Genomic DNA, 23,667 nt, shown 5'->3' on the forward strand with positions numbered 1-23,667 from the left:
TGAACAGACACTTTGACAAAGAAGAAATACAAATGGCCAAAAGACACATGAAGAAATGCTCCACATCACTAATCATCAGGGAGATGCAAATCAAAACAACAATGAGATACCACCTCACACCACAGAGAATGGCACACATCACAAAGAATGAGAACAAACAGTGCTGGCGGGGATGTGGAGGAAAGGAACCCTTATCCACTGCTGGTGGGAATGCCGTCTAGTTCAACCTTTATGGAAAGCAATATGGAGATTCCTCCAAAAACTGGAAATCGAGCTCCCATACGACCCAGCTATACCACTCCTAGGAATATACCCTAAGAACACAAAAATACAATACAAAAATCCCTTCCTTACACCTATATTCATTGCAGCACTATTTACCATAGCAAGACTCTGGAAACAACCAAGATGCCCTTCAACAGACGAATGGCTAAAGAAACTGTGGTACATATACACAATGGAATATTATGCAGCTGTCAGGAGAGATGAAGTCATGAAATTTTCCTATACATGGATGTACACAGAATCTATTATGCTGAGTGAAATAAGTCAGAGAGAGAGAGAAAAATGCAGAATGGTCTCACTTATCTATGGGTTTTAAGAAAAATGAAAGACATTCTTGCAATAATAAATTTCAGACACAAAAGAGAAAAGAGCTGGAAGTTCCAGCTCACCTCAGGAAGCTCACCACAAAGAGTGATGAGTTTAGTTAGAGAAATAACTACATTTTGAACTGTCCTAATATTGAGAATGTATGAGGGAAATGCAGAGCCTGTTTAGAGTACAGGCAGGGGTCGGGTGGGGAGGAGGGAGATTTGGGACATGGATGATGGGAATGTTGCACTGGTGATGGGTGGTGTTCCTTTTATGACTGAAACCCAAACACAATCATGTATGTAATCAAGGTGTTTAAATAAAAAAAAAAAGAAAAAAAAAGAAAGCAGAAGTAATATTTAGTTTGTATTTTTGGGGTGGGATAGTCCTTTTCTTTAAAATATTTTATTATATCACTACGATTTACCAATTTATTCATTAATATAGTGATTTTAGGAATTAAATGTTCAAAAACGAATCCCACCAACAGTATGCCTTCTCTTTATCAGTATTCCTAATTTCTCACTCACCCCCATAGCCTGATTCAATGCAGGTACAAACACATTTATTTCATATTATTTGTTACAGCATAAAGGCAAATGGAATTATCAAAACTTAAATCAACTAGGGTCAATTTGAGATTATTTTATCTCTCAATAATGTTATTAAAGTCACCATCCAAGGATTTACTTACTAGTCTGTGGTTGGTGCTATCTGGGCATTCTGTGTTACTGTTTAGGCTCACTGATCATGGTAGATCATTATGGAACTTCCCCATCAGACTTCCTGTGATATGACTGGGCTAACATTACTATTAAATATGAGGTGCTTTATGGCCATTCAGAGTCTATAGATCTGAAACAAATTTGGTGGCTTGGAAGTTTGATAGGGTTAATGAAGAAAGGGGAATCTACACACACACACACACACACACACACACACACACACACACACACACACACACACACACACACACACCGCGCCTTCTGCCTCCCTTTCTGAGAATGCCTCAAAGGTATTAACCTGGACCAGGCTGCCTGGGAAGTATCAGGGGCCATTATTTTCTTTTGGATCTTGGTGGAGAGCTGGGCCATTTTTCTTCTATGGACAAAGCTGCTGGGTTTTTGGTGACAGGGTGGATGTGTGGAGCTCAGCCCAATGTGATGGTCCTTTCAAATCATACTCAGGATCTTGTAAGACCAGGAGGTATTGGAAAGAATTCTGAAATTTAGTGAAAATGTTTTATTACAGTATAATATTCTTCACTCTCCCCTCATGGTCATGAAACAGTCATCAAAGAATCTTTAAAAACTATTTATTATATATGTGACTACTGCGATGCTATGATATTTAAATTATACTGAAGTAACATTTGGAGTAACATTTGGTCTTCTAAAAAATAAATACTGAAAGTCTGCAGATCTATTTATTTCCTTTCTTTGTGCTGCTGAAAATACATAGAATGGGCAGGAATAGAGGAGCAGTATAGTCACTTCATATTTCTAACTTTGTGAGAGCTAATAAATAGATACAGTGATAAGTACATAATTTAATCAGAATTACTTAATGGTTTTTCGTTAAGACTATTTTCCTGGGACTAGAGTGATAGCACAGTGGTAAGGCATTTGCCTTGCATGCTGCCAACCCGGAACAAACCCCGATTTGATCTCCGGCATTCCATATGGTCCCCTGAGCCTGCCAGAAGTGACTTCTGAGCACAGAGCCAGGAGTAACCCAGAGAGCTGCTGGGTGTGGCCCAAAAACCAACAACAACAACAACAAAAGACTACATTAGATTACAGTAAAATTTAATTACTATTTATTTATTGAGTGCCTACAGGAAATAAAGTTTTTATACTTCTTAATTGTTTTCAATTAAAAACTTCATTCTATTTTGAACACAAGTCTCATATTTATAAGACGTAATTTTTTTTTTTTTTTTTTTTGGTTTTTGGGCCATACCCGGCGGTGCTCAGGGGTTACTCCTGGCTGTCTGCTCAGAAATAGCTCCTGGCAGGCACGGGGGACCATATGGGACACCGGGATTCGAACCAACCAGCTTTGGTCCTGGATGGGCTGCTTGCAAGGCAAACGCCGCTGTGCTATCTCTCCGGGCCCATAAGACCTAAATTTGACTTTGCCAGTCTTAGAATAAAATGATAGTTTTTTCTCTTTCAAAAATCTTCATGGACAACTGTTTAATGTTGTTCAGTATTTATACCACAACTTTAAGATGAAAAATATACACTCTCAAATTGAGAAAATTATTAAAGTCTCCTCTATGAGGCTTTGGGTGGAATTTTCTAAACCCATCACTGCATACCCCTCCCACCCCCAGTATATCCCAAGTCAGGGGTAATTATTCCTGGTACAAGAATTATCCAGGAGGGGCCAGAGCGATAGACAGCAGTAGGGCATTTGCCTTGTATGTGGCTGACCCAGGACAGACATGGGTTCGATCCCCAGCATCCCATATGATCCCCCAAGCCAGGAGCAATTTCTGAGAGCTTAGTCAAGAGTAGCCCCTGAGCATCACCAAGTGTGGCCCCCCAAAAACAAAAACAGGTCATTTTAATATTTGCTCAAGGGATATTTATTTATCTTACATAATGCAGGACTCTTAACATACATAATATGTCTTCATTTAAGAATATTTTTATTTCTTTTTTGTGTGTGTATGACAGCTTATAAAATCATGAATTTTGGAGTGAGAACATGTCTCAGAGGCCATTCCTTCCAATTTTCTTTAGGAAATCTGCAAAGGAACTGGCTTACCCAGTCCATACATAGAGAAACATTTGAAAATGCTTAAAGCTCTTTGGAAGGTAACTGTTTTGTTTTTTATTTGTTGATTGTTTTTGTTTGTTTGTTTTTGTTTTTAGGGATATACTCAGCAGTACTCAGAGTTTACTCCTAGTTCTGTGCTCAGGAAAACATCTTGGAGGTTCTGGGGACAGGGCTTCATATGAGGTGCTAGGGATCCAACTGATCTACTTTCAAGGGCAGCTTCCTGTAGTACTAGACACTGGAAGATAACTACTTCAAAAGCAATGAAAGGGCTTGTTTGGTTTCGTTTTTGTTTTTGGGCCACACCCAGCAGCATCAGGAACTACTCCCGTCTCTGTGTTCAGAAATCGCTCCTGGCAGGCCTGGAGGACTATATGGGATGCCAGGGATGGAACCCGGGTTTGTCCTTGGTTCAGCTTTGTGCAAGGCAAACTCCCTACTGCTGTACCCTGTGCTATCACTCTGGCCCCCCAAAAGGGCTCGTTCGAAGAGTAGGCTGTGTGAAGCCCTGGAACAACCACATTGTAGAACAGACATGCCTGGGCCTTGAAGTCATTCAAGTTTGGCTCCTGAGATATCAGGCATGTCTCAGCTCTTCCATTTTAAGCCTGTTCCTTATTTGCAAAACTATGTGGAGAGTAAAGCCTTTGGGCTTGCTTTGAGGATTAAACCGAACAAATATTTATGAAAGCATCAATGTAGAGTTGTCTCAGGATATTTTTTTTAACAGCTGCAAAATTGTGACAATCTTCTTCCACTGCCTTTTGAGGTAAAAAGAAAAACAACTCTTCCTTTTGCACATTTAATACTTTTAAAACACTGTATCTCAAGGATTCCCAGTCTAATTTGTTTTGAAATGGACATTTGGATTCAAAATACGTATCCTGACTGCTTGCTCATTTTGCTAGATTCTTTGAAATAGTAAAAGAATTGGAAGCTCCCTTGTTATACGAAAGGAATTTATTGTATTAGTAATCTAGGAGATAACTAATATGTAATGTTTTAAAAATATCATTTCAAAATGACTTCACTCAGCATGCCTCCCTTTAATTTCCTCCACAAAGTAGCAAATTTCATCTTTTTTTTTTTTTTTTTACTACTGAGTAGTATTACATTGCCTTACTCTATTGGAAGGGAGGTGTATGCCACACCCAACTGTTGCTCAGAGTTTATTCTTTGTGTTTTTTTGTTTGTTTGTTTGTTTTGTTTTTGTTTTTGTTTCTTTGGGTCACACCTGTTTGATGCTCAGGCGTTACTCCTGACTATGTGCCCAGAAATTGCCCCTGGCTTGGGGGGGACCATATGGGACACCAGGGGATCGAACAGTGGTCCATCCTAGGCTCGCATTTGAAAGGCAGAGCCTTACCTCTAGCACCACCTCTCTGACCCCCAGAGTTTATTCTTAACTCTGAGGGCAGAAATGACTCCTTTTGGTGCTCAGGTGACCACATATAGTGCCAAAGATACAAGTTGGCTGTGCACATAACAAGTGTCTTACCATTGTATAATCTCTCTGACCTCTATACTACATACAGTACCTTTAAAATATATTTTTTAAAAAATTGTGTATTAAAACACTGTGATTTACAAAGTTATTCACAATACAGTTGTTTCAGGTATATAATGTTCCAATTGCAATACCACCATCAGTGTGACTCTTCTTTCAGCAAGGTCCCCAGTTTTTCTTTTTTTTAATTAAATATTTTATTTAGTTTTACCCTTAATAATATTATCTATGAAAACTGTGGCCTGATATTAATTTTAAACAGAATAACTGTCTAAGTATTTGTATTTTTAAAGAACTGTTTTATAGGTCTGAGTAGTCCAGTTAAGTCTTTGGGAAGGCCCACTGGCCCTGTTAGCAGTCTTTGCAACCTAGCAGATTCTTTTTTTTTTATTATTTGATTTAAACACCTTGATTACATACATGATTGTGTTTGGGTTTCAGTCATGTAAAGAACACCACCCATCACCAGTGCAACATTCCCATCACCAATGAAGGTCCCCAGTTTCTATCCTCATCTCTTTTACTCCTTAACAAACACATAACAAATTTATTTCATATTGCTTTCTCCCAGAAAAGTTAGAGGAATATTGAATGCAATTATCAGAAGGTAAATCCACAAAAGTTAAGAGTTATTTCTCAGCTTTCCCAACACTAGGCTTTACAATTTATTTATTTATTTATTTATTTATTTATTTATTTATTTATTTATTTATTGTTTGTTTGTTTGCTTATTTGTTGATCAATGACAATTCCACTGGTATGGTTCTACTTCTCTGTTCCTTTTCTTGAACTTATTTTGGATTGGTGGTGGTTGGGTTTCCAAGAAGTATGTAGAGAGTCTAGCATGAGGATCACACCTGTCAGTGCTTGGGGATGCATGAGGTACCAGGGAACAAACTTGTTGGACATATGCTCCCTTCCTATTAACCTTCTTTCTGACCTTAAAAACTTATTTGAAATGAAGTAAAAAACATACCTATATATGTTTTGGGAGTAAATTTTCATGTCTCTACAAAGCATGTTATAATGAAAAATAATTTAATTGAGGGGCTGGAGCGATAGCACAGCAGTAGGTGTTTGCCTTGCACATGGCTGACCCAGGATAGAGCTGGGTTTGATCCCGGTGTCCCATATGGTCCCCCAAGCCAGGAGTGATTTATGAGTGCATAACCAGTAGTAATCCCTGAGTGTCACCGGGTGTGACCAAAAACAAAAAAAAAATTTTTTTAATTGAAGGAATACATGTACCTTTCAATTAACAATGTGTTGTTTTTTTTCCCCTTCCCATGTGGTGGTGATTGTTGGAATGACAGGGTTTTACATATTTGATTGAGGTCCTCACTGAAGATCACATACTTAGTTGTGATACTAGGAACACAAGCCATTGGTGTTATTATGCTCACACTTGGCAAATGGAATCCTACTGCACAATCCATTCCTGGCATGAAGAAAGCAAGGTCAGAGGGGAATTCAGTTGAAAAAAAAAAAAAGTTGAAAATCCTATTCTGGCACATTCTGTGTCCCAATATAATAACGAAAAAGAGAGGTGTGATTCTCAAAAATGTTATTTACCAATTATCAAAGATAGTGTAATGCTATAGTAGATGGATAACAAGCTCCTTTCACTTTCCTTGGTTTCTATACCACAAGATAATTTTGACTGCCAACAGTTTAAAAAGAAGGAACTCCTTTAAGAACTCAAAACTCATCCAGAGGGACCACTTTTCTCTATCATTGTAGTAGTGGTCCCTTTACTGATCTAACCTAAGCTTCCTACTAATATTTTTCTTCTCTTTTTTGTCCCCCAATTTACAATACAGACCAGGCTAAGGGCCTGGGTTGAGGTGTATATGGGGTGCATAACTTCAAGAAGAAAAATATGAGAATCATTGGAATCCCTGAAGAACAAGAAGGTAAATGTGATGAAGAAATAGCCAGGGGTGCCGAACACGCGGCTCTCGAGCAGCATGGGGCTCCCGGCCAAAATGAATGCGGCTCTTTGCCTCTTATCATTCTTTTTCTTTGCCAAGTTTGGATTTTGTTCTGCTGCTTCTGAGGAGGGACCTCTGAGGAGAGATCTCCGAGCACATAGTCCTGCCTCCCATCCCTCGGAAACAACTGCACGGGCCAACGAGCGTGGGGACCCGTGTGTCACATGTTGGGCCACATCTGGCCGTTAGTTCTTAGTGTGGAGGATGCAGCACACCCTCAGCAGCACTGCAGGATTTTGACCCTCACTCAAAATGGCAAAATGCAATGTGTTTCATAGCTTATTGTTAAAATTCGATGCTTTTGTGTGAGTGCTTGTCTGTTTTGGCAGGTCACTGCGTGGTGTGGCTCTCTGACTCTCGCAGTTTAGAATTTTGGCTCTTTGTGTCGAACTTGCTCGCCACCCCTGAAATAGCAGTTTTATTTTGAACTTCCCACAGTTGAGGTCACAGGCACCAAGATCCAAGACACCTTAAAGGTCACAGTGAAAATAGACCCAATAAGGAAACTCCAAAACATCGTACTCAAAATGACAAAATCCAAAGATGGAGACAGAATAAAGAAATCAGCAAGATCATAGAAAGAAAGAAGCATAGAAAGAAAGAAAGGAAAGACCCTAAAATGTGCAGCAGATCTATCAAATGTCACTCTTTTAACCAAAAGAATATGGAAGGATATAGTATAAAATGATAAAAACAAACACCTCATCAAGAATACTCTATCCAGCTAGATTATTACTTAGATTTGAAGGAACTGTGCAGTGTCATAGACAGGCAGCAGCTTAAGGAATACATAGCCTTGAAACAAGTTTTGCAAGAAGCATAAGAAGAGCTGCTCTTAAGAATAGGACACAGTCCCACATGTTGGGGACTATGGCACTCAGTAATGGTGCATTTACTAGATTGATAAATATTAGAAACATACAGCAAGTACTTATGCCTTTTATTGATTTATTTTCTAAAATCTATTTGCAATTCCTTTACATTTTTTTGGACTAAATAATGTGAAATAAATTTGTTATATACCAGCCATGGCAGGGGGTTAGGAGGGAACCTGAGGATATTAGTAAATAAGAAAAAAAAAATAAAAATGAAGTTTCTAGGGACTGGAGAGACCATACAACCATACAACTGGCAGCACACAACCAAGAATGAACCTTGAGCACAGAACTAGATTAAGCACTTAATATTACCAGGTATGCTTCCCCCACACCACCCCAAATATATAAAGGTTTCTAATAGAAATGCCACAACAACATATATGTAGAGAACAATAACCAGGCTGTCAACTGACAGCAAGAAACCTCTCTATTTGAGACACACAAAGCAATTGCACATGGCTTGTTGCTTCAGTTGCCTCTTACAGAAATTGTCAAGTCCTACAGGCTGAGAGTTGATGGGCACATCTCTTTCCTACCTTGACTTGGGTGACTAATGTTGGCTGCCTGAAATTGGCTGCTGTTGGAGTATTTGTGCCAGGGGCAAATCCAGACACTACAAATCAGGGCTTTCCTTTCTACTCTGTGATTTAGCAACCACACACAATGGAAACAACCCAATAATTGCTTAAAACAGCAGCTCTGTATGATTTTTCAGAATTTTATGGATAGACTGGGCCCTTCTAGGCAATCTGCTCTGTGTAATAAAGCAAGAGTGCTTTACAGGCTGCATGCAGTTGGGAGAGCATGCAGTTGGGAGAGAACTTCTCAACTCTTCTTAGGATGGGATAATTGTTTTGAGGACTAGTTTGTGCCTTGTAGAACATTTAGCAGCAGCCTTAGCTTGTCTAATGCTGGAAATGACAAACACAATGTCCCTTGGAGATCAAATTGGCCAGATGAGAACCATGGAGCTAGGAGGCTGGCTGAAACTGGATCCTTAAAATGGTTTCTTCTATTTCAGATTTCCAAGATTCTTTTTTTTTTTTTTTTTTTAAATAGGTGCTAGAGATTGAACCTAGGGCCTCACACTTGTAGAGAAGGTACTCTACTTCTGAATTCAATCCCTAATTGCTGTCCAAGATTCTTTTTGGTAATAGGGTGGGACTTTCTGAAGTGCTCAGGAGATAATCCTAGTTCTCTACCCAGGAGTGACCCTTGTCCCAGGCTACATACAAGCTTCATGCAAGGTAAATTTTTTTTAATTTTTATTTTATTTTATTTTTTGTTTTATTTTGGGCCACACCTGGTGGTGCTCAGGGGTTACTCCTAGCTGTCTGCTCAGAAATAGCTCCTGGCAGGCACGGGGGACCATATGGGATGCTGGGATTCGAACCAACCACCTTAGGTCCTGGGTTGGCTGCTTGCAAGGTAAACACTGGTGTGCTATCTCTCCGGCCCCAAGGTAAATGTTTTATTTCCTGTACTATGTCTCTGGTTCCCAGAATTCTTTGTTAAAGAAAACTGTTGTATTCATCACATTTTTAAAATTATAAGGCAGACTTTATTTCTTATAAACTGAATGAGCATAATTCTTACTGAAATTGGATTGATCAAGTCAGTGTCTAGGCCAGTTTGGATTCAGAGAGAAGAGAAATAGACTCCATTTCTTGAAGAGAACATTAATGAATGTGTGGCCATCTTTTTTAACCAGGAAATACAGTATTTGCTTTCAAAGATATTTTGGATATTTTGCAGAAGAAAAGGAAGCCTTGAAAAAGGATTCTACTTAAGATATATCAAAATGCATTCTAGAAACAACAAAAAAGTCCTTATTTTTGAATTGGAGGAAAAATTGACTATTCATTGATAGTAATGAGCCATATCATAATAAGAGATGGCCAAGGCATATACTTCTAGTAGTATAGTAGTATTGTACCAAAGGTTCTGAACAAAAGTTATAAGTTGCTTATCATTGCATTGTAATAAAGATATCCTCTAATTGAATAAAAGATGTCTTTACACAATTGTTTTTAATGCTAATTTATTGTTGTTGTTATTTGTTTTTATGGTATCAAGGATTGAATTCAGCCTCTTACACATGCATTGCAAGTAACTTCCCTGAGTAACATCCTTGAATAATATCCCTGGCCCTGATGCTAATTTTTCTTCTTCAACACAACTATCATAGTGTATCATTGTTGTTTCTAGAAATGAAAATAGAATTATGACTGTTCAAGAGTATTACCTCATTTTGAGTTGGTACTTAATGCAAACATATAATTTTAACAGTTAGAATTTATAATTTAAATATTTTCAAAGATGTTATCTAAAAACCTGATTTACAAGATAGATCTTATAATGTCTACATCGAATCTCTCTCTCCTCTCCCTCTCTCTCTCTCTCTCTCTCTCTCTCTCTCTCTCTCTCTCTTTCTCTCTCTCTTGGTTTGGTTATTTGGGCAATACCAGCCAGTACTCAGAGCTTATGCCTGGCTCAGAGATCACTCCTATCAGAGCTTGGGATCTATAATGGGTGCTGGGGATTGAACCCAGGTTACTTTATTCACTTATCTTTTCACTTGCATCTTTATTTTTATATCACTCATTTGGATGACAGTTCTGGAAGCACTTTTTTTACTCTAAGGCACTATTTTCCTTCCACCTCCCCAGCTCTCCAGACCCCTCCTCTCAAAACACCCTGAAGATGATAGGATTTTGTTAGGTATTACATTTAAAAGAAATTAAAGGTTGTGTAAACGGGAAATTTTAAGTTGAGAATAAGTGGGTTTCTGTGTGTGTTTTGTGTGTGTGTGTGTGTGTGTCTGTGTGTGTGTGTGTGTGTGTGTGTGCGCGTGTGTGTGTGTACACGAGTGTATTGAGCTTTCTTTTGTTGTGTTTCAGGGATCACCCCAGGCAGTGCTTGGGTGCTTCATGCAATATGGGCTCGAAACCAAGGTCCTCTGCACACAATGTGTGCACCTTAACAACCTCTGTACCTCTCTCTGTATCCTAAGCTGATTTCTTTACTGCTGAACTTTTTAAGTAAGGTATTTACAATATTAATAATGTTCATTATGATTTAAAAAATTTACAGGGACCCGAGAGATAGCATGGAGGTAGGAAGTTTGCCTTGCGTGCAGAAGGACGGTGGTTTGAATCCCGGCATCTCATAAGTCTGTCTGCCAGGACCGATTTCTGAGCATAGAGCCAGGAGTAACCCCTGAGCACTGCAGGGTGTGACCCCCCCAAAAAAAACAACAAAAAAAATTACATTCAGAAACAGTCCTACCAGTAGCTTAGTACTCAAAACACTGGTGACATTCATATCTAATCATGCATTATACTGATTTTGCTTGCTCAAAAAATTCATAGTGCTTCCACCTGGCACTTTAGAAAAATCCCAAAGGTAAGACCATACTTATAATCCCAACTCACAAAATTTGAGATATGGAATTTTTTGTCTCAATAAACTTTCATTGCAAGCATTCATTAACTGCAGGGTAAGCATTTCCATCTAGGGGTGCCTACTTCTCAGCTTGAGATGTGTGATATCCTTCATTTACTTTCTGGTTTCCTTGGCTCTCTCTTCTCCTCATATTAATATAGAAAAGTCCGTGTTTTCTCTTATTTTCGCTCTTTCTTCTCATCTTCTGTAAACAAACAAACAAACAAACAAACAACTAATCGATTTAAAAAAGTATGAGATGGGGCTGGAGAGATAGCATGGAGTATGGTGTTTGCCTTGCATGCAGAAGGTTAGTGGTTCGAATCCTGACATCCCATATAGCCCCCTGAGCCTGCCAGGAGCGATTTCTGAGAGTAGAGCCAGGAGTAACTCCTGAGCGTTGCCGGTGTGACCCAAAAAACAAAAAACAAAAAACAAAAAAAATTGTGGATGATGTTAGGTAGCTGTTGATAACAGTGCATAACTGAGACATTTAGGTACCTAGTGGTAACTAGTGCATAACTGAGACATTGGGCAACAGCTGAAGGACAGACTGTGGTTAAATCATACTTTGGAATGGTGGCATAGAAAAAGTACAAATTTGATTGGGAAGTAGCATAGGGGAACATGAAGATTAAGTCTGGTAATAAAAATCTTGAATGTTTAGGGATATTATCAGAGAAGATAGCAGAACTGTAGTCTAGAAAGTGATTATTGGAAGGCATTTTCATTAGGTGATAACACCTTCATAAAGGTGTTGCTATCACAAAACTAATTTTCATAGAGTTCCTCCTTCTCCTGCCTTTGTTTTCACAGTGCCAGAGCCAGGGCTTTATGCGGGTAAGCTCTATCTAGGCTTCTTCCATCCTTATTACTTTCATAATTTTTGTTGAGGCCACACTTCGCTGTGCTTAGGGGTACTCCTGACTCTGTGTTCAAGGATTACTCCAGGCTGGAAGAGGGATCAAGTTATGTGCAAGGCAAGCGCTTTACCTGTTATACTATCTCTCTAATGCTAACTTTAATGTTATTATTTATAGCTGATCTTCAAGAATTTTTCATGAAACTTTTCCTGACAATTTTAGCCATTACCTATGCCATTATTTTCAGGATTTTTAAGGGAATCACTGCAATTTCATGCCTCCTGACTGAAAAAGAAAAACAAAGCACAACTAACATTCTTTCACTTTCAGATTAGTTTAATAAATTGTTTTGCTTGTTTTGGGGCCACATATGGCTATTAGGCTCAAGTGTTAATAAGTAAGTACTGAGTAAGCCAGTACTTACCAGCTTTATGTTCAGGATCACTCCTGGTTGTGCTTGTGGGACCATATTCCATGCTGGGGATGGCAAGGCAAGCACCCTACCCATTGTACTGTCTTTACAACCCCTTGTTGATTCATTTTCATTTTTTTATATGTGTTCGTTGTTTTCTAAGTTCTATTAGAATTTCAGTCTTTGTTATTTTTTTTAATATGTATAGAACAGGCAAATATTCATAATGTTGGGTTTATAAGAATAAATATAAAAGGAAAAGTATATAAGTTTATATGCAATTCTTGCCTTTAGAGAATTTAAAATGCTCTTCCTGAGGTGAGAAGAGAGTAATCTTGCATTCATAATGAGAAATGAATTTTATATCAAAACTAAGAATATATGAATGTGTAAAATAAATTTTTCTTTTTTTAAATTAGTATCTTTATATAACCACTGTGATTACAAACAGTTTGTAGTTGGGTTTCAGTTATAAAAAAGAACACCCCACTTCACCAGTGAAATATTCCCACCACCAATGCCCCCCCCATCTCAATCCTCCCCCAACCCTGCCTGTGTTCAAGACAGATATTCTATTTCTTTCACTCATTACTATCATCATGATAGTTGTCAGTGTAGTTGTTTCTCTAACTAAACTCACCACTCTTTGTGGTAAGCTTTATTTATGGCTGGTCCTTCCAGCCCTCATCTCTATTGTCTCTGTGTATTATTATAATAATGTCTTTTATTTTTTCTTAAAATCCATAGCTGAGCTGTGTCAATCTCTCTCCATCTGACTTATTTCACTCAGCATAATAGATTCCATGTCTATCCATGTATAGGAAAATTTCATGACTTCATCTCTCCTGACGGCTGCATAACATTCCATTGTGTATATGTACCACAGTTTCTTTAGCAAGTCATCTTTTGTTGGCATCTGAGTTGCTTCCAGATTCTGGCTATTGTAAATAGCGCTGCAATGAATATAGGTGTGTGGGAGGCATTTTTGTGTTCCTGGGGTATCCCTAGGAATGGTATAGCTGGATCATATGGGAGTTCAATTTTCAGTTTTTTTTGAGGAATCTTTATATTGTTTTCCATAAAGGCTGGACTAGATGGCATTTCTACCAGTGGTGAATGAGAGTCCCTTTCTACCCATCCCTGCCAGCTCTGATTGTTCTTGTTCTTTGTAATATGGCATGAGATGGTACCTCATTGTTGTTTCTATTTGCTTCTCCCTGATGATTAGTGATGTGGAGCATTTTTTCCATGTGGTTTTTGGCCACATGTATTTATTCTTTAAGGAATTGTCTGTTTATTTCTTCTCCCCATTTTTTGATGGGATTAGATTTTTTTCTTGTTAAATTCTGTCAGCAACTTGTATATCTTAGATATTAGCCTTATCTGATATTAGCCTTACCCATCTTATCTGATGGGTATTGGGTGAATAGTTTCTTCCATTCTGTGGGTGGTCTTAGTATCTTTGTCACTATTTCCTTTGAGATGCAGAAGCTTCTCAGCTTAATATAGTCCCATCTGTTTATTGCTGGTTCCACTTGTTTGGACAGTGCTCTTTCCTCCATGAAGATGTCTTTAGTCTCAATGTCGTGGAGTATTTAATCTACATGTTCTTCTGTATACCTTATGGTTTTTGTTCTATTATCCAGGTGCTTAGTCCATTTGTATTCGACCTTTGTACGTGGTGTTAGATGAAGGTCCAAGTTTACATTTTTGCATGGGCCTGACCAGTTGTCCCAACAACCCTCGTTGAAGAGACTTTTCTTGCTCCATTTTGCGTTTATTACCCTGTTATCAAAGATAAATTGATTGTTGGTCTGGGGAATATTCTCTGAATACTCAAGTCTATTCCATTGATTTGAGGGTCTGTCTTTATTCCAATACCATGCTTTTTTAATGACTATTGCTTTGTAGTGCAATTTAAAGTTGGGGAAAGTGATGCCTTCCATCTTCTTTTTCTTAAGGATTGCTTTAGTCACTAGTGGGTGTTTATTGTTCCAAATGAATTTCAGGAGTGTTTGACCACTTCTTTGAAGAATTCCATAAGTATCCTCAGAGGAATTGCATTAAATCTGTACAATGCTTTGGGGAGTATTGCCATTTTAATGATGTTAATCGTCCCAATCCAGGAACAGGGCATGTGTCTTCATTTCTTGTGTCCTATTTTATTTCTTGAATCAGTGTTTTGTAGTTTCCTTTTTATAGGTCCTTCACCTCTTTAGTTAAGTTGATTCCAAGGTATTTGAATTTGTGTGACACTGATGTGAATGGGATTGCTTTTTTAATGTACATTTCTTCTCTATCATTATTTGTGTATAAAAAGGCCATTGATTCTTGCATGTTAATTTTGTAGCCTGCTACTTTGCTACATGAATCTATTGTTTCTAGAATCTTTTTGGTAGAGTCTTTAGGGTTTTCTAAATTAAAATCATGTCATCTGCAAACAGTGAGAGTTTGACTTCTTCCTTTCCTATCTGGATGCCCTTGATATCTTTTTCTTGCCTAATTGCTATGGCAAGCACTATGTTGAATAGGAGTGGTGAGAGGGGACAGCCTTGTCTTGTACAAGATTTTATAGGAAAGACTCATAAACAAAAATGTTCAAATGCACATGGTTTACAAAAGAAACTTTCTGTGCTCAGGAATCAATTCTAGTGGTGCTGTAGATTGAATCTGGGTGAGCTGTGTGCAATGAAAGTAACTCACTGTACTCTGTGATTGCAGAATTTTTTATTCTTATATGGCTTCTTTTGCAGATTACAGAAATAATGACAGTCATAGCTCAAGTTTTAGGAAAAGATTTTGAAGACATATAATTGAGAAAATACTGACAATTGGTATATGTTCGCAGAAAAGCAAGTAATTTATAATAGTATTTGTATCAAATCCATATTTGTCTAAGTTCTTTGTGAAATTAAAATACTCATTATTTTTTTGTGTGTGTGGTTTTTGGGTCACACCTGGCAGTGTTCAGGGGTTATTCCTGGCTCCAGGCTCAGAAATTGCTCCTGGCAGGCACGGGGGACCAAATGGAGTGCCGGGATTCAAACCGACAACCTCCTGCATGAAAGGCAAACACCCTACCTCCATGCTATCTCTCCGGCCCCTAAAATACTCATTATTAATCAAAGTACTCCTGTGGGAATAGCATAGCAACAAATATGCATATATGAAAGCTATATGCATATGAAAAACTGATGCATAGAGTATTATGTTATTCAATATACATTTCTCTGAGTGGCTTTAGGAACTCAGGCTAGTTTTAATCCAAATGATTTAACTGAATTTAAGAATTCAGGAGTCATTAAGTAAAATAAGAAATAGAAGATGAAAGCTGACATACAAACCACTTATTTTGGTCTAGGATTAAAAATTTCTTTTATTTCTTTTATTTTTATTTATTTTAGTTTTTTGTTTTTGGGCCACACCCGGAGGCACTCAGGGGTTACTCCTGTCTCTGTGCTCAGAAATTGCTCCTGGCAGGGGATCATATGGGATGCCAAGCATCGAACCTGGGCTAGTCCTGGGTTGGTTGTGTGCAAGGCTAATGCCCTACTACTGTGCTATTGCTCAAATTTCTGTTAAAAAAATACTAAATTTTGAATCACACCTGGGAGTGCTTAGGAATTACTTCTCACTTTAATAAAAAAATCACTCCTGGCAGTGATATGGCATCAGATGATGCCAGATATTGAACCCAGGTTGGCCGTGTGCAAGTAAGTAATGCCTTACCTGCTGCAATATTATGTATGATGACCCTCTTCACATATTCTTAAAGATTAGCCTGTTCCTTTTCCCATATGTATAAATAGTTTATGTTTGATGTTTTTGATTTCTTACTATGTATTATTTAATTTTGCAAGGATTTAAAGGATGGAATGATAGTGAAGCTTGGAGGAGCAAAACTGTGGGTAGAGTTGTGCAAATTTCTGACCATGAGTTGATCAAGGGAAGAGAAAAAGAATGCAAGCGTGGCTATACAAAGCATACTGGCTTGTTTCTTTGTCCTCACATTTCCTTTTGGAAGCATCTGAGGAAAGGGCTTTGTATCACAACTCACCATTCTGTGTTCTTTAGATAGATTTGCTCTCTCCCTCTCTCTCTTTCCCTCCTCTCTCACTTCTCCTCTCAGATATGGTAGAAAAAAGGGGACAATAAAAGGGCTCACAGAAATAGATTCCTGGGAAATTTCCCATGTCGTGTGGAAATAGTCATTAACCTCACCTACATTTTGTTTCTGATATCTTGATTTCAGTACATTTTAGAGCAAGAAAATCAGAACTATCGCCTCTGCATCCAATTTGAATAAGACTAAAAACAGATTAGCAAGGTTGAGCATGGAAGATGGGAGGCAGCTTCTCTTCTTCCTTTGCATTTGGTTTCAGCTTGAATGAGAGGGAGGTGGCTCACACAATTAACAAGCACAGCAACTGAATGGATGTCTGTGTACTTGGAGCCAATTATGGTATTTTTGTGGGAAAGTTTCCAACTCTTGAATCTCAGTGATCGGGAGGTGGGAGGCAGCTGGTGTGAATGTCTGTCTCCAGGGTACATGCATACTTATTGTGATCCAATATGGCATGGCAGCAATATGACTCGGCTCTCTCTGTAATTAATCACTATCACCATTTCTTTCAGTTTTCAGGATTTCTTGACTTCCTGGTTTCCTTCACTCCTACCCTCCTGCCCGAATCAAGACTTACCAAATTCAGCTGTATCTAGCTTGAAAGCACTTATCTATTTATGCACTTCTCATGCATTTGTACCTACTCATGCTATGTGTCATGCTAAGTACCAAGAACACAAGGATGACTGAGAAAAACAGATTTTACCATACCAGGAGCATATATTATAATGAGGGCCCAGACAAAATACAAGTAAATAAGCAAAATGTCAATTCCATGTGTGCAATCTGTTGTGGGGAAGGTACAGGAACACATGGGGATGAGTCTAGTTTTGGACTGTCTGAAAAGAATTCAAAAAAATTTTGTTTAGAAAATGATAGCTAGAAAATATTACTTTATGCCTCCTCCATTCGTCAAGTTTTTTTTTAAATGGTGTGGTTCAGGCTTTATGCTAGACTGCAGAGACAGAAATATAGACACAATATTTGTTCTGGGCTTAGAGAACGTTGGCCTAGGGGAGAGACAGATATGCAAAAAATCGTACAGAATGATCTACGTATTCATGCATTCATCATCTATCTAGCATCTTGTATTAATATAACTATCCATAAGGACTTCTAAAGGGGCTGCATTGCTCCAATCTGTAGATATCATGTGAAAGTTTAAGGTTCATCACTTTCTTGTTTGAACGGGAACAACTGTTGTCAAGCATCCATCACCCCACCCACTGCACTAGGCTCCCCTCTGGACTTGCTGGGAACAACCCTGAATAAAATCAAACTTCATATTCTCTCAGTCTTCACTTCCGTTTAGGTGACCATGGGGAGAAGGCACTTCTCCGTGTTTGTCAGAGCTGCAGAGCCTTTACCCAAGAGCTGGGTTAATTAAATCCCATTCCACTGTAGGATAGGGAAATAGCCAAAGTATGCTTTCTGATGTCTGCATTCTGCAAATATGTCAGCTGTCTTCTCTCTCGGGAGCTTACTTTTGGAAATAGTGAACATTTACATTGATACACCTCAGAGAAGGAGAAGAATAAACTGGTGTTACTTCTGCTAGCTCGGTGTCAGCCTCATCACCCTGAAAGAAGCAGTTGGTTTGAGTTGAGACTTGAGGGAAGGAGCTAGTCTGTGGAGAAGGACAGAAGAGAGTGGTGCGAGAGATCTTGTTAAACTTTCCTCGAGGGCATTGCTGGTCCTCCCAGGGGTCACCCGTATAAAACAAGGGCCTCTATCAATCAGAAATCAGTTTATGCGCAGGGAAGGATCGGGCCGGCTCTCTTCAATTGCATCGCTGAATGGGAATGGAGTCGGTGCTGCAGGCTTCCCCTTCAGGGACCCAGTTGCTCAGTCCCTAATTGTCTAGGACTTCCTAGTGGGTGTGTGTGTGTGTGTGTGGGGGGGGGGGGGGTGGGTGGAACGTGACAGTTTCTAAGCCTGAGTAAGTTTTTCCATTTCCAATCCTTTGCGATTTCCTGCTGGGCACGGGCAACCTGGCTGCTTTGCTAGCTTGCTTCCTTTCTTTTTCTCGCTCTGCCCCTCACTCCCTTCTTCTTAGGGTTTGAGGGCGCACCTGGCGTGCGCGGTGCGGGGACCATCAGGGATGCAGGGGCCGGAGCGGTGGCGCAAGGGTGTAAGGCGTGTCTGTCTTGCGCGCGCTAGCCTAGGATGGGCCTGGGTTCGATTCCCGGGCTTCCCAGAGGGTCCCCAAAGCCAGGAGTAACCCCTGAGAGTCAAGGGTGTGGCCCGCCGAAACAAACAAATACACAGAACCCATCATCTTTTTTGGGTGTTAAAAATGTCCAATGTTTTCTGGGAGCATTTTGCTAGGTATACATAGGATTTGGGGGGGGGTCATAATTTCACCTTCCGGGGGGCCGGAGAGAGAGAGAGAGATCGATCGCACAGCAGCAGGCCATTTAGGACGGCCCTGGATTGGGTCCCCCCAAAGCCAGAGCGACCTCTGAGCGCACGGCCCAGGAGGACCCCGGGTGTGGTCCCCCCAAGTCAGGGGGCCGGGGGAGCCGAGCGCGAGCCGGGCGAGCGTCCGCCCCGCCCCCGGGGCCGCCGGCCTCGGATCCAGCCTCCGGGCGGGCCGGGAGGTCCCGGGCCCGGGCGCGGCGCCCCCCCGCGCGGATGACGTCACGGGCCCGTGACGTCACCCGGCGGGCGGTCCGTGGCGTCACGCGCGGGAGGGCCGGGCCGGGCGTGCCGGGCGCCGAATGAAAACAAGCCCGAGCGGGCGGGCGGGAGTCGGGCCGGGCCGGGCCGGGCCGGGCCGGGCGGTCGGGGCTCGCGGGATGGCGCGGCGCGGCGCGTGCGGCTAGGCTAGCCGGAGCCGCGGGGGCGCGGGGGCAGCGCGCGGCCATGCCCACGGCCAAGGGCTGCCGCGGCCGCAAGGGCCGGCGCGCCAACAGCAGCGGCGACGAGCAGGAGAACGCGGCGGCGGGCCCGGCGGCGGGCGCGGCGGGCGGCGACTCGGGCGGCGACTCGGGCTCCGGCGCGGGCGCGGGCTGCGGCTCCGGCTCGGCCTCCGCGGCGGGCGCGGGCGCGGCGGGGGACGCCAGGACGGGTGAGTCGCGGCGGGACGGCGCCCCGAGCGAGCGGCGAGCGAGGCCTCCCTGCCCTGCCCGGGGGCAGCGGGCAGGACGCGCAGGACGGGACGGGCTGCGTGGCGCGCGCGTGCGGCCGTCCGGGGACCCCGCGCTGGAAGGAAGGAAGGAAGGAAGGAAGGAAGGAGGGACGGACGGGGAGGGAGGCCCGGCCCGGCCCGGCCCGGCGGGGACGCACTTGGACGCGGCCGCCTCTGGCCGGAGCCTCCCGAGCCCGGACACCCAGCGCCCGCAGCAGCCCCCGAGCGAGCTGCGCTGCGAGTCCGGGGAAGGGGCCCGGGGACTGTTCCGGTGGGGTGTGCGTTTGTGTGTCTGTCAGTCAGGCCGTGTGGATCTGCGAGTGTGCGTGTGTGTGAGCGGGTTGGTCCCAGGGAAAGAGACCCTGGACATATTGTTACTGTGGGGTGCGCGTTCTTGCCAGCGTGCTTGTGTGTCTGTGTCTCTGTGTGTGTCTGTGCATGTGTGTGTGTGAGCTGGTCCTAGGGAAAGAGGCCCTAGGAGACGGTGTGCATGCTTGCCTGTGTGTGTTTGTGTGTGTCTGTGTGCTTGTGTGCCTCTGTGTGTGTGTGTGTCTGTGTTGAGCTGGTCCCAGGGAAAGAGGCTCTGAAAATATTGTTACTGTGGGGCGTGCGTGCGTGCGTGCCTGTGTGTGTGTGTGTGTGTGTGTGTGTGTGTGTGTGTGTGTGTGGCGGGGCTGCAGGTTGGTTCTTGAATTTTCTGGCCGGCCTGAGGAAGGAAGAGAATCTGAACTTGCCATCCGTTCCCAGCTCAGAGTTAAAAAACAAAAAAATCCCTCTCTGTGTTTCTGCCGCACATGTTAGAAAGGAATTGGATCATCTTGGGCCGTGTCTGAATGCTACATTTCCTTTTTCTTTTCTTCGTGTGTGTGTCTGTGTGTGTGTTAACCTGTGTGTGTGTCTGTGTCTGTGTGTCTCTCTGTGTGTAGTGTCTCTGTGTGTGTATGTTTGGGCCACGCCCGGCGGTGCTCAGGATGGACTCCCGGCCCTTCTCGCAGGGATTACAACTGGCGGGGCTCCAAGCGCACTAAATGGGGTGCAAAGGATTGATTGCATCATGCAAAGCAGGGCCCCTGTCTGCTGCTTTTATTGATGGGGCACCCAGGACACCCAGGTGCAGAGCTGAGCACGCTGCCATTGTCGCCACAGTGACATGCTGCTGCTTTATGCCACTTTGTACTTCCCTGGGCAGTTCTTCGAATTCCTCCAGGTAGGCGGTTTCTCACAGAAGTAGGGAATAAAGGGAATATTTTCATGAAGGGAGATCAAGATGCCTTTGTACCTGGCTTCTGAATGTGCAGCTTTTGGCCTGGGAAGCCATTTTTTGACGAGGATCACTCACTTTTGAAGCTGGGCACCTACTCTTGGAAGACGGAGCTGGGAACGTTTCAGTAGAACTGATTAGAAACAGAATTGTTGGCACTCTTGCCTGTGGCTGTGCAGTTTTAAATAGGAAGTTTGCTTTTGCTTTTTATTTCCAGGAAGAAATAGAACGTGTGTGTGTGTGTGTGTGTGTGTGTGTGTGTGTGTGTGTGTGTGTGTGTGACACAATACAATTTTTGGCCAGACTGTGTTCTCCATCTTTTGTTTTCTTAGCTGTCAACTTTCTCTGGGTATGAATGTGGCAGAGGGGATGAAGCCAAGCCCTGGCTCAGCCTTTTCGAGCCATGTCATCTTGGGCAGATCAATGTCTCAGCCTGATTCCTCTCCTGGGAAACTGAGAGCAAGACTCACTGTCAAATTGTAAAGTTCTTCCTAGGGTTCTTCTTGTAGGGCTTTTCTTGCCTGGTCACCACTTGTGAAAAGCTTATTAAGTCCCTTAAGGAAAAAATACATGATCAGCTATGCTTCTCACTCATTCAGAAAATATTCATCATGAATATTACAAACACTGTGTTAAGCTAAAGGATGCTGACCTGAGCAGGAGGCTCTCCTGGCTGGCTCTCTTCTGCTCTGGCTGCCATTTTTGGGCCTATACATAAGCTTCGTGTTGAATTGCCCCATTTTCTCATTCTTTCAAAGATGAGACTGCGTTGTGTGGTGTGAGGAAATTTTTGTTGGCTGGCGATGCCCCTGAAATTGTAAAATGGAACTTGGTCATGGTGTTGCTATTATTACTCACCTCTGAAGTGGTAAATTCAGTTATATTCGGCAGTGCCATGTATAGTTCTGTGAAGCAATGTATCTGATTTGGAACTTGCTCTATTAGATGAGTGGGTGAGAAAAGAGAAATGGCCAAACATTGCTATAATGAGAGATAAAGAAGGTGTCATAGGAACTTAGAACAGTGGCCTGAATTTTATGATAACCAAGTTCTTGGTTATGAGATGGTGTGAAGTCTCAATGGACAATTGGCCTTAATTTCAAGAACCTCACTGTGGTTGGTGATCTGTGAATATGAATGCCTTTGTTTATGAGACTGGTAAATAAGAAAACTACACATCTGAAGCCATACCTTATTTAGTGATTTATTTTTGGTGGTGCTGGAATAGAATCCAGGGCCTCACATACCAGTGCAGGTGCCATGTTGTTGGGCCACATCTCTGCCTTAAAGTTGTGCTTTAGAGAGTGAGTTTTGGTGAATTTTGAAAAGAGGAATAAAAGGTATGCAAACTCAGAATCAGCTGATAAAACCTAAATGTGTTTAACTTTTAAAATGACATTCATTGGCATGTTTGAATCTTTTTCAGCCTATTTCAGTATTTTTCTTAACTTCAGATCTGTGTCTTTAGATTTTGCATGCAACCTTATGAATGTTCCAAATCACACAATTATTCCAAAATGTGGGAAGTCAATGTTCTGTTAAACTTTAAACTGGTTCTCACTGTTCAAGTAAGTCGTGATCTACCTCTGCAAGCATGCCAACTTAATGACTTCACTGAACATTAATAGTATTTACCTGTAGTTGTTCAGAGTTCTCAGAATTTCCCCCTATATCTCCTTTCTACCCCCAGTTTCTAGGGATTGAATTCAGGGCCTCGTGTTTGCAAAGCAGATGCTGTACCTCTGACCTACACTCTCGGCCCTAAGAGTTCATAGAATGGTTTATGTTGTGGAGTTGTTTGACAGTGCAGCTGGCTAGGCAAAGTAATATTAGCTCTTCCTTCATTGTGTGTCATTCGGTATAAATAACTCCTTATTCAGACGGCTGGCTAGGGAACGACTGGACAAGCTCTGCATGGTTGTGGTCGAAGAACTTGAACTGTTTGCAGCTGTGTATCTTGGACAGTTGACTACTAATTGTGAGAACTTTGTACTTGGACTTTAGAAATATCTCTGTACAGTTTCAGACTCTTGGCTATTGAGTCTTTTTTTTTTTCAGGGATTGGAATAAAAGGAGGAAGCATGAGGAAGCACCATCTTCCTGCTACATAGTAAACATCTGTTTGCACATATTGTAGCATTTGACTGTAGGTGGCCAAGATTTGCCAATCATTATTTTTAGGATCTAGTAATTATGCACTAGATCATAAGAATGTATTTCATTCTGGAACTCTGGTTCCATTAAGCCTTCATTTGTGTGCTGCAGTCTTAAAACTATGAGCCCCTGAACAGAAAAACACTGATCCCAAAGGATGTATGCACACTGCTATTCATCGCAGCATTCAGTACAATAGTTCAGAGTTGGAATCAACCTAGATGTCCAACAACAGATGAGTGGATCATGAAGATGTAGCACATAAATGCAATGGAATACTACATAGCTGTAAGGAATGATGCCATCATGCAATTTGCAGCTACATGGATGGAACAGGAAGATAATATGTTTAATGAAGTAAGCCAGAAGAAGAAAGATAAACACAGAATGCTATCACTTATATATGGTCTTTTGAATAACTGTATGAAGAAATGCAATGGTTTAAATGGCAATTGTCTCGCACACTCTTGGCCCTACAGTATAGCGAGAAGGAAAGAAATTGAGTAGAGGAGGAAAAACACTA

The 23,667-nt window shown here is 41.6% G+C and overlaps 2 protein-coding genes across 2 annotated transcripts in view; one reads left to right on the forward strand and one right to left on the reverse strand.

Annotated features, from left to right (window-relative positions):
* Nucleotides 1-23,667, reverse strand: part of CITED2 (Cbp/p300 interacting transactivator with Glu/Asp rich carboxy-terminal domain 2) — a 1,046,546-nt gene that overhangs the window by 735,251 nt on the left and 287,628 nt on the right. The gene's annotated exons all lie outside the window — the stretch shown is intronic.
* The window catches only part of HECA (hdc homolog, cell cycle regulator), a 51,416-nt gene continuing 47,213 nt past the window's right edge, over nt 19,465-23,667 (forward strand). The window contains exon 1 of the mRNA XM_049788022.1: nt 19,465-19,669. Coding sequence (XP_049643979.1) covers nt 19,465-19,669 — 205 coding nt within the window. The remainder of the gene's footprint in view (nt 19,670-23,667) is intronic.

This window comes from Suncus etruscus, chromosome 15 (assembly GCF_024139225.1).
Source record: "Suncus etruscus isolate mSunEtr1 chromosome 15, mSunEtr1.pri.cur, whole genome shotgun sequence".
Classification (NCBI taxonomy): Eukaryota; Metazoa; Chordata; class Mammalia; order Eulipotyphla; family Soricidae; genus Suncus; species Suncus etruscus.